This window comes from Leiobunum rupestre, chromosome 11 (genome assembly GCF_980474605.1).
Source record: "Leiobunum rupestre chromosome 11, qqLeiRupe1.1.hap1, whole genome shotgun sequence".
NCBI lineage: Eukaryota > Metazoa > Arthropoda > Arachnida > Opiliones > Sclerosomatidae > Leiobunum > Leiobunum rupestre.
In genome coordinates this window covers 45,652,664-45,663,661 of record NC_143394.1, presented here as the reverse complement: position 1 = coordinate 45,663,661, position 10,998 = coordinate 45,652,664, and the positions used below count along the sequence as shown (strand labels likewise).

The window sequence follows — 10,998 nt, the reverse complement described above, 5'->3', positions numbered from 1 at the left end:
CATCGTTTACAAAAACAAAACAAAAGAGAGACAAAAAAAACGAAAAATAGGAATGGATTAGGTCCATCCCATACATTTGTCCAATCTAGTTTTAAAAGCACCAACTGAAGAACGCGATTTTACAGCAGACGGGAGAGAGTTCCAAGTATTTACCACACGATGGAGGAAGTTCGTTTGGATGACGTGACACATCTGGTTTTAAATAATTTTGGAGCATTTATACCGCTCCAAACCACTTGAAAGAATTTATCTGTGGGCAGATCATATAATCCATGTACGAGTTTAAAACGTCTCGTTGCTAGCGATTGCATTCCGAGCCCATAGATAGATATAGGAAACGTATATAAAGGTCTAGATAAAATATTTCAAAGGGAGTGAATACGGAGGTGACAGCTAGCAGAAACGCGTAATTTATGCAGGCTATCCTTATAAGGCGCTATCTAACGGTAAGAAAGCTCGTGCTATCGTCGCGAGAGCCATTGTCTCCTGCTTAAAAATTATACTAAAAGCCACCAACAGATGGTGTCTAAAGACTACGGCTTGCGGAAAGGTCAAGCACTTAGTACTAAAATGCTAAGAGAGCTCGCACTCTTGGTCACGCGCCTTCGCCGGTGTCTGCTAGGTGTCAATTCCGTATTTTATGTTAGGCTTAGACGCCCCGAAATTTATCTAGACCTTTATATACATTTCTTATATCTATGTCGGAGCCTCTTCAAGCGTTCTTCCTACGAGCACTGGCGAAGGCGAGGAACCATCTTGGTAGCTTTACGTGGTACACGCTCAAGACACTCTATATCCTTAATCAAATGCGGACTCCATAATATTATACTGGAACAGTATTCTAGGTGTGGGCGCACGTACGTGTTGTATTTCTTGACAGATTTCTCATCGAGACGAGAAAAAGAGCGCCTTAGTAGGTAGGACGCCCTTGCCACTGCCGCACGAACGTGGATGGTGGGGCCGAGGCCATCGGATTCAACAGTCTTGTGAACTTCCCCAGAAGAAAGCTTGAATTTAAGAAATATTAGCAAGTTACCGATATTATTTATATTTTGTGAAAAAAAATTCTTACGCAACCCAATACGGAAAGTCAAACCTGACCTCATGGAATGTAGAGAATTCTTAGCATTTTGACGCATCCATGATGAAAATTGGAAGCACTGCGTGCAGACTGCGTGCGTTCCAAGGTTACTAGAGAAAAATACATACGTGCGTTCAAGATGGAGAAAAAAAATTACGCTAGGCTCTAGTAAAACTAAAATATGATATGATATCATCGAGCTCACTTTTCGTGATATATTACTAATGTACATTAAATTTTAATGAAATCAAATTAATGCTTAAAACACTTATTTTCGCGGGTAAACTTTTACCTTTTCTTTAGTTTTATAAAAACAAACCATGACTGAATTCAAATCTATGACGTTGGCGAACTTCATCATAAGCCTTGGTGTATGTTTTCTGTGTTTTCATTGGGGACACTGTTTAGGCGAAGTGATTTACGCCATAAATGCCGGTGGCGAATCCCACACGGACGTTGACGGTATTCATTATAAAAGAGACCCATTACACGGCAAAATTGGTACCCCATCCGATTATGGTAAACAACTAATTATCGGACGGGTGCAGAGAGCTGACCAAACATTATATCAAACCGAACGATACCATCAGGGTACATTTGGTTATGATATTCCAGTTAATCGCGATGGCGATTACGTATTAGTTTTAAAATTTTGCGAAGTGTATTTCAACTCTCCTGGAATGAAGGTAATAATTATTGCTAGGAAGTTTCAAAAAAACATGATTGTAACAAGTGATAAAATTTTCCGCTGAAAATTCAAGGTATTTGATGTAGTTTTAAATGGAGTTCATACGGTCGTGTCCGATTTGGATATCTTTGCAAAAGTTGGCAAGGGTGTAGCCCACGATGAACACATTCCATTCAAAGTTAAAGGAAATAAAATCATTGTGAATGGAGAAGAATCGGAACATGATGGGAAAATTAAAGTTGAATTTATTAAAGTAAAACAGTTTTTTCAAATTGTGCTTTGTTTATATGACAACTGTGGTTCAATTTTTGCAGGGCTACAGGGATAACCCTAAAGTAAATGCTATTTACGTGATGAGAGGAACGTTAAACGGTATGGACCAATGTACTTTACAAAACTTAAAGAGTTTAACCTTTCCTTAAAAAAATATTGGACATAGATGTGCCACAGCTAGCCTCATTATCAAGGTGGGACAGCAAAGAAGAGGAGGAGGAGGACATAAAAACGGAACAAACAAGTGCTCAAGCCAGGCGGCCATCCGGCCCTCGAAGTCCAAACCCATACAGCACAGATGACAGCAGTACTTTACTACCCATTTTCGTCGCCATCGGTGCCTTTATTCCATTAGTATTCTGTCTATGCAAACTTTAAGTTTAAAAGAAATAATCTTAACGTTAAATTATTTTACCACGATCCGATATTATAATTATATAAAAAAAGTGTCTTTATAAATTGAAATGCTTATGGTTTTAAGCACATAGTTTCAATATTCATTCGTCTGCTTTCACCCATTTTGCATTTGTGATAATTATATCACCTATTTGTTGTCATTCTTTGCCTTATTTTGACCAGTAGTCGAAGCTAATGAAAAAAAAAAACACTTATTTCCCCTCTGATACGATTCCAGAACTTTGGCGTTCATTTAAGCTTGTTTGTTTCTAACACTAGGGTAAAATAGAGGTACGTAGCTAATAATGTTTCAGCCAGTCTCATATTTATGCGATCCTTCTCTTTCGCGCAAACCTTTTCTTAGAAAATATTTCAAACATGGCAGTGTTCACTTCTTACATTGTTTCTCATAATTTTGACTCCTTCATATTTACAGTCAAAAATATTAAGAGCTATTTGCCATTTCTTTAATCAAGGGTTCGCACATGGGAAAGAAACATTAAGGGAAAATTTCAGCTTTCAATGAAGTGATTTCTAGTCTTAATATTATAATTTCCTTAATTTTGAACTTTTGGAATAATCCCTACTCCATCCTACTAGTCAATTCATGGGTCTATTTTTCATTTGTCACTGCTTTTTCACAAAATACATCACGCACGATTTGAAATGTTTGTACAAAAAAAGCAATTCCCAATGGTATTGTTAAAATACTTAAAAGAAAAAGGAAAACAACTTCATTACAAAGTTTCCATATAGAGCATTATGTTAATAAAAAGTGATACTTTGTTTCTAACCATTTCTTTCCTTACTCCCAACTTTTAAAATTAAGAACAATTTAATAATTAACCAAAAAATTTTATTAGACTAATTTATCAAGGTCTAATTTAATCTTAAGTTACATTTTATTGGTTCATTTTTAATTCAATTTTTCCATCTTCTGTTTCCACTTTAATTCCTAATTCATTAAGTAATGGAGATTGAGAGTACGATCCTTGGATGCTTAAAGAAGCAAGACGATTTTGATTGCTTAGGTTATTCTTCATTAGATTTCTGATGGCTAAGACACACCACTGAATTATAAATGGGTTTCTGGCATCCAAATTACAGCAATCAAGAATGAGTTCAATTCCATCAGCTTCCCGAACAAAATTCTGATTCAGTTCATTATCGAAGGACATATTGGCAATTAGCCTGATTAAATAACACTTCAATCCATAAAACGGTGATTTGCCTAGTTCTTCATCATATTCTGTTATAGATTTTAGAATTTGAACTGAAGCAAAGCTGCTCTCTCCCATTTTTCCCAAAGTATGAACCATTTTTAACACCACTAAAAGCAATTCTAAAAGAGAAGAGTCATTTCTCACAGCTGGGCTTAAATCTGCCAGTAGAGAGGCATAACACAGAGCTTCCAAATGCTTCAATGTTTCCATTGGCTCAAAGTTGATATCAATGGGTGTAGTTAAAAAAGCCTGGATTAAACTTTTCAAATTGTCAACCAAGAATGAGATATTTCTACTAGGAATTTTGCAAGGTTCTTTGAAATTTGCTAGCTTTTCCAACAATATATCCAGAAGCAAAAGTTTATGTTGTGTGTCTAATGAAAGATATTCCGCTTCCATAAACAAGGAATCTTCGAGTAAATACTCCAGACAAAACAAGCTCCATTCACTTCCATCTTCTTTGAGTGTTTGTAGTAGCAAAGTCACAATATTTCCATACTTACCATGATCTGATAAAACATCCTGCTTCACTTCTTTGGTTAAACAATTGAAAAACACCATGGTTGAATAACACCGAGTGTTCTTATCATGGTGGTCTAACAAATCTACCAGTTTAAGATCATCTTTTAGTATCTGCCACACTACATCTTTAGGTGCATTCTTTCCAGCACTAAGATTTCCTAAAAACTGAACAGCACGTCTTGATGTTCTGAGCTCTACTTCAGTCAAATCTTTAGGTTCCACTGATGATGAAAGCATTCCTTGGATGAAATTTACTAATGTTGCCAATAAATTTTTGTATTGTGAAATACTAAGTTGATTTTGGGGGTTCTCAAAGCATGCATTTCGGAGTAAACTGTATATGTTTTCAACAATATTACTTGCATCAACTAATTCGTTACAATCACATGTTAAGAAAGCAATCTTAGTTATACCATCTACTACTCTTAATATGTTTGAATTGAAAGAATTCCGATAATCGCCATCACGAAGTAGTTTGGTTTCTTCTTCCAAATATCTTGCAATATCCAAGCAGCTTTCAAATTGTGATTTATTGCTAACATCTCTCAATTGGTCATTAATCGAATTAACTCTGAGGCAGTTGGAAGGCTTATATTCATTGAAAGAAGAATACATACTTGCTATGATATTTCCTTAAAATTATTATTAAACACACCTTTACGTTAGCCTGAACGTTCAACAGAAAGGGGAAAGACAATTTCCGAATTTTTCCCTTCTGACGGCAGCTGGCGCTAAAGCGTCTAACCAATGAAAAATGTACGCAAGAAAATGCACGACTTTTGACGGGTTGCGTTCCCCTTGTGTGGAGTCACGTGGTGGGGTGCTCTGTTCATAGTGATAGAAAAGAAATAGAGGCACTATTGTATCTGGCGAAGTTGACCGCGAGTGCCGAGTTGCCGACCCCCTTTTCGCCAATGTAGGAACTTTAGGAAGCCATGAGATGGGCAGATTACGTGGCGCCATCGATGCGCGGTGAAATGAAATACATTATGCCTTTTGGAAAATCAACTGTCATTTGTTGTAAACAAAGGAAGGATAGATGGCGTTGCAAATTCTGCCCATCTCCACTTTCAAACATGCGTGGGGGGGATGCATTTTCCCCGTCAAAAACAGGGGTGTCTTAACGCGGTAATCTTACCTCTATTTCTTTACTATCTCTATGGCTCTGTTTGTGGCTCCCATAGATAATTATATAAATGAAATAGAGGTAAGATTACCGCGTTAAGGCACCCCTGTTTTTGATCGGGAAAAGTCATGCCCCCCCCTTCGCTCATACATGAAAGCGAAGATTGGCAGAATTTTCAACGCCATCTATCCTTCCTTTGTTTACATCAATAAAAAAAATATACAGCCCTTCGATGACGTCAAATATTAAGAAGGGTATGGATAACGCCTGTGAAACAAACCGTTAGTGAAGAAATAGAGCTAGTGGCATACTTTTGAGTAATTATGTTACATATGGTAACAGGAACAAAAGAAGAAAGATAAAGAAACATAAACAAAAAGAAATACATTGAATATAAAAATTATTTAAAAAGAAAAAAACCAAAAAAACTTTATCCATACAGGATATAGGTTAATCAGGGCCGTGCTTAGAGGTCTCGCGGCCCCGGGCGAAACTGATTGTAGCGGTATATACATCCCTATGGTAAAATTTTAGAGGCCCTGGGCGACCGCCCGGCTCGCAACCCCCTAAGCACGGCCCTGAGGTTAATAGTAAATTTTGTCCAAAAAACATATGGTTATGGAAGGGGGGATTGTTTGTTGGCTCTTCTCCATGAATCTTTTGCACGTTTCCACGCACCCAGCATGCTTTTAACTTGGTTCATATCCTTATCACTGGTATTACCCGTGAAACTTAGAAGAGTGTCGAGCGGCGTACGCAGGTGTTGTGCCCTCCACTCAGAGAGAGTTGGCTCCAGTTGCAACGCAGGGCATCCCAACAGTACGTGTTGTAAGTCCTCAAGCTCATAATTACATAGCTTACAGGCCGGGCTTAAGTTCATCAATTCTGCTTGGCGCTTGCCCATCTCATGGCTTCCTACATTGGCAAAAAGGGGGGTGGCACTCGTGGTCAACTTCGCTAGATACAATAGTGCCTCTATTTCTTTTCTATCTCTATGGTTGCTCCTAGCTGGTAGGGAACATAGAAATAGAATCACTTACGGGGTTGCCAAGCTAAATATTTTCCCATTTTAGAGGAAAATTAAAAAACACAATTTTTTCAAAACACAATTTATTTTCGTATTCACAAAATATAATATTAAACATTAGTTAGAGTTACATCATAAGTACAACTTGATCAACTCATCACTCACAGCTGATGGTGTTAAAATTCCCAAATCAGTAAAAAGGAGAGTGATATAAGAGGGTGGAGTGTAGTCAACCATGGGATGCTCACTTTCCAAATTTCCCTTCTGAATTTTACTTGGAGAATACTAAGAAATCAAAATATAGATCAATACAAAACCCAAGATAAAAAAATAAAAAAGTTACTTTAAATTCATTTGGTACGTCATGTTGATTAAGAGGATATAACCTCACAAACTTAAAACTTTCAGCCAATACATAAACAGGTTTATTCATTTCATGTGCGCAAACAGCTATTGGATAAGTGCCAATCTAAAAAACAATTTTACCATATTAATCCCGTTTGACTTTGATAAAAAAAATACAAACTCACTTTGTTAATAATACCACCATTTTCAACTACTCCCTCTGCTCCAACCAAAACAAAATCCACTTTCTCCAAAATGTAACTATAAAAAAAAATTAACTAAATACCACGTTCTGCGTTAAAATCAGCAAAGTTTACCCAACAGCGGCGTCTAAAATCACTGTACTTGGAATACCAGCTTCTTTTAACCATTCATGCAATTCTAAACTATGATTACAAAGATATTTTACAATGGAAGATGGAAATTAAAAAAAGAATAAAGTACCCATTTTTATCCGGGCATGATTCTGTAATATAAACTTGAAAACGTTTCTTAGATTTAGCAGCCTCCAATAAGGTTTCACAAACAACTCTGGACCTTGCATGAGTTAAGATGGTCTTTATCAAATATAAAACCATTATAAATCAATAACCCCATATGGCAGTGCAATATTTTGACATACTGAGCCATCTAAAATAAATGGATGTCCAATTTTGGCAATTTTATTACGAGCAGTTTTAACTTTCTCTAAAAACTGTTTCCCTCTAATTAGTAAATTTTCTTTGCATTTATCAAAGTTCTAAACAAAGAAAATATCTGTTATTGTTTGTTTATAACTTAACAATTTCACTAAAACCTTACGGAATCATCCAAAGTTGTTAAAGTTATAAACCTTAAGAATAATTCACAAGCAGATTGTATGGAAGTGACTGAACTATCTGCACTTGCTAAAGTTTTTGTTGCAGCTTTCAAGTTATTCCTTAATCCAGATATTGTTTCAGCTTAATAAAATATGTTGTGTTAGATACAAGATCACAGAAATATGCAAGTCAAGAGTTCCATTTGAAACTTTACATTTATCTTTTTCCAAACAACGTATCAATGTTTGAAGAGCTGCAACAGCTGCTGAAAGTTTTGGTTCATTGCGAATTACTTCCTCAAAATAATTCAAGATATCTAAAAATAAAGAATAATTTATTATTTAAAATTAGTTGTCATATTTTTAACCCATTTTACCCTTGCTCTCCATTGTATTTTCCAAATACGCTGTCGTCTGCACAAAAAATACGGGGAAAATATTTCAATAGTTTCTAGGAAATTTTTCTTCAATAATTTGGCACCGCTGCTCTTGCAACGGACCAAATGACCAATCGGAAAGGCGCAGCTCAGTGTCGAAGCAAAGGTGGTTAAAGGGCCCGTAGTTTTCGAATGGGGAAGGGATTTGCGAAATTGCCAGCATATATTGCATATGTAGCCAGGTTCGTGTCGTTTCCGCGGAAACCCAGATAGGATTTATAGAGATTAGCAAAAATTAACACAATAATAACCTATCGATTCGAATTTTCAATGCCTTTCGAACGGTTATTTCATTATCACAGTAACCAGCAGCGGTTACTCTGCTGACACCATGTCAGTAAAACACTTAGCTACGTTCTTGTCTTTAATTGGTCTATTATTATCTTTATATGCTCTTCATGTAGAAACAAGCAAAGAGAAAGATGACAAATATAAAGCCTATTGTGATATTGGCGAACACATTAGTTGTTCAAAGGTTTTTACATCCAGGTTAGTATCAAAACAAACTCATCAACAAGCTTAGGAAGTAATGAAAATTTTTACCATTACTCAGATATGGAAAGGGGTTCGGATTCATTGGTGAACTTCTTGGTGAAGATTCTGTATTGAACTTGCCGAACCCTATATATGGAATAATTTTTTATGGAACATTGATGGTTTTAGGTATTTAGTACCTTCATTTAAGGCCACCAAATAATTTTATAACAATGACTTTAATCTTTACAGGAGAAGTGGATAGCTATAAAGTTAACGCTTTGCAGTTGTTTATGGCTATTTTGTCTAATGTTGGATCTGGCTACCTCGCTTATATTTTGTACTTTATACTCTCTGACTTTTGTTTCGTTTGTGTCACCACCTATTTTGTAAATGCTGCCTTATTAGTTTGTTACATATTGCAAAGACAACAGAAGCCCGAAATGTCAACAATAAAAAAGGAACAATAAATTAATAAAACCAGTTTTAACTTCTTTAAAAAAATGCTTACACATTGTATACTTTTCGCTACAAAATATAAATAAACAACTTGCGATACAAAATCTTTTAAAAACGTTTCCTTATTTTTGTAATAAAAGTTACAAGGATCATTGTGGACTAGTAAATAAAACCCACCTACATGAATTTTGCTTTTAAAACTTAAGCTAATCTAACCGCCTACATTTTGTAAAGTCAGAACTAAATGGACATACATTGTTTACTAAACCTACATTTTTATGTACCTTAACTAAACAAGATATGGTAGTTTTGAATCAAACGCATTTTCCACAAATTATAGAGCTAAATAATTTAAACTCTCAGAATAAAATCAATTCCTTTTTGCTTTAAAACCAATGGAAGAAAATTTTACAATCATTAAGAACTGACAGAACTGCAAATTGAAGAGAGACTATCGGTACTAGCGAGGGCTGGTGTAGTTTCTGAATCGGAGGTTTCTGCCTCTTCAATCATGGGGCAACACAGATTACGGAAGGTTTTCCCGCACGAGTCCCATCCTCGATAAACAAGAGAGTTCAATAATGCTTGAAGGGGGTTTAAAACAGCCTGAAGAGAAAAATAATAATTACATGGAAACCATGGCGCATGACTAAATCCAAAATGATACTAACCATCATATACCACAAAGTTATAAGAAAATTTCTTGGCAAATTTCCCCACATTGCCCATAAAACAATTCCATTTACAATGTTTGGTAGCCAACTAAAGTAATAAACATATTGAAAATAGCTTTCAAGTATTTAAATTAATCAGAGGAACTCACCAACAATAAAAAACGAAAACAATGAAAAAGAACTTCTCCTTTATAGCTTTCAAAGAAGTTCTTTCTTGATCAGAAAATTGACCAGAATTAGCTGACAAAACTTTGACTGCAAATAATTTAAACTATTTTATTTGCAGCAAACCAAAAATAATGATGATACTTTAAGATATTACCTTCTCGAGATGCCAAAGAGTAAAATATTGGATTAATAATCATGGCTATAAATATGGGAACATACGTAAGCAAATAATTGGCTAGAACGCTAGAATACTCCATATGACATCTGGAAAATTTAAAATACATTCAAAAAAGATTGTTTAAATTCATATTTAAATTAATTTTATATAAATACCTCATATGAGGCACGTATAAACTTATCATTCCTCCACTAGTAAACACCAACGAAAGTCCCCAACAAATGCCATGATAAAGAATGGGGAAGCTAAATAATAGAAAATGTACATCAATTTTACCAACCAGGTACCCCAGAATTAAAAATATTTCACCTCATTTTACGCTTTGTAGCAAAATATACATCAATTGCATATATTATTGTCCAAAAATAAGTGGCGCAGTAAAAAAAATGAATCCATACCTACACAAATGTTTTTCAAGGGATTTTTAAGTCGAAGAACTAAACAAAATAAGCACCCATCTTACAGATATGATAGCGCAAAACACATTTCCATGTTCATTATCACTAAACGATGGCATTCCAGTCGCATCAGATACCCATGTAACTGATCTTATTAAAATTCCTAAAACATTCCATAGCAATTTTTTAAGGGTGATTCTCAAAAATTATATATGATTTATCTAACCAGCCGAAGCCATCAAATCTGAGAGTGCAAGCCATTTAATTAAACTTCTCTGTCTTATACTGGAAAACTGAAGCCTTCTTAAGTGACCATGTTCAACGTAAGGTAAAATTTGATATATCGCTCCAATTATTCCTAAACATCCGGATATTAAACAGACAACGTTATATGGAATAATATCAAAATGTAGGATGGATTCGACACTTGGATGGTATTTATTATAAGCGCAACAAACTGTCTCAAGCGTTGGAGAGGCCATCTAATGTAATAAATATATATAAGAAACCATAGAAATAGAAAGAATAGGCTAGAAAACATTGAGAATTTTACCTTTCAGAGAAGCATTTTAATTTAGCTCAATTAAAGCAAAATTTCGGCTTAACTGCCTTGATATTTAACATTTAATTTCGCAGCACATAAAACAGTTGATTTTTTTTCCCATAAAAACTATTCAAATATACCAAGAGCTGCCCTTGAAATTCAATTCCTTGAATCTACAAGTATGAC

The 10,998-nt window shown here is 35.2% G+C and overlaps 5 protein-coding genes across 5 annotated transcripts; 2 read left to right on the top strand and 3 right to left on the bottom strand.

Moving 5' to 3' along the window:
- Positions 1-1,222: 1,222 nt before the first annotated feature.
- On the top strand, positions 1,223-3,202 carry LOC149922999 (malectin-A). Its single transcript, XM_090163799.1, has 4 exons — positions 1,223-1,767; positions 1,843-2,022; positions 2,084-2,141; positions 2,209-3,202. The coding sequence occupies exons 1-4, from the start codon at positions 1,402-1,404 to the stop codon at positions 2,418-2,420; spliced, it is 816 nt and encodes a 271-aa protein (XP_090019925.1). The 5' UTR covers positions 1,223-1,401; the 3' UTR covers positions 2,421-3,202.
- Positions 3,203-3,278: 76 nt separating this feature from the next.
- Positions 3,279-4,825, bottom strand: LOC149922998 (ataxin-10). The gene has a single exon (XM_090162997.1). The coding sequence runs from the start codon at positions 4,796-4,798 to the stop codon at positions 3,341-3,343; it is 1,458 nt and encodes a 485-aa protein (XP_090019123.1). The 5' UTR covers positions 4,799-4,825; the 3' UTR covers positions 3,279-3,340.
- Positions 4,826-6,429: 1,604 nt separating this feature from the next.
- On the bottom strand, positions 6,430-8,585 carry eIF2Balpha (eukaryotic translation initiation factor 2B subunit alpha). Its single transcript, XM_090164231.1, has 10 exons — positions 8,461-8,585; positions 7,858-7,894; positions 7,696-7,797; positions 7,483-7,622; positions 7,304-7,420; positions 7,126-7,238; positions 6,999-7,067; positions 6,867-6,942; positions 6,680-6,805; positions 6,430-6,621 (listed from the first exon to the last, which is right to left on the bottom strand). Exons 1-10 carry the CDS (start codon positions 8,461-8,463, stop codon positions 6,469-6,471), a joined length of 936 nt encoding a protein of 311 aa, XP_090020357.1. The 5' UTR covers positions 8,464-8,585; the 3' UTR covers positions 6,430-6,468.
- Vkor (Vitamin-K epoxide reductase) lies at positions 7,973-8,945 on the top strand. Its single transcript, XM_090164232.1, has 3 exons — positions 7,973-8,406; positions 8,471-8,580; positions 8,644-8,945. The coding sequence occupies exons 1-3, from the start codon at positions 8,249-8,251 to the stop codon at positions 8,859-8,861; spliced, it is 486 nt and encodes a 161-aa protein (XP_090020358.1). The 5' UTR covers positions 7,973-8,248; the 3' UTR covers positions 8,862-8,945.
- LOC149922995 (G protein-coupled receptor 143-like) lies at positions 8,904-10,966 on the bottom strand. The gene is made up of 9 exons (XM_090164230.1): positions 10,822-10,966; positions 10,495-10,750; positions 10,334-10,431; positions 10,180-10,268; positions 10,026-10,115; positions 9,847-9,956; positions 9,674-9,779; positions 9,522-9,612; positions 8,904-9,456 (listed from the first exon to the last, which is right to left on the bottom strand). Exons 2-9 carry the CDS (start codon positions 10,748-10,750, stop codon positions 9,268-9,270), a joined length of 1,029 nt encoding a protein of 342 aa, XP_090020356.1. The 5' UTR covers positions 10,822-10,966; the 3' UTR covers positions 8,904-9,267.
- Between the last annotated feature and the right edge of the window lie 32 nt (positions 10,967-10,998).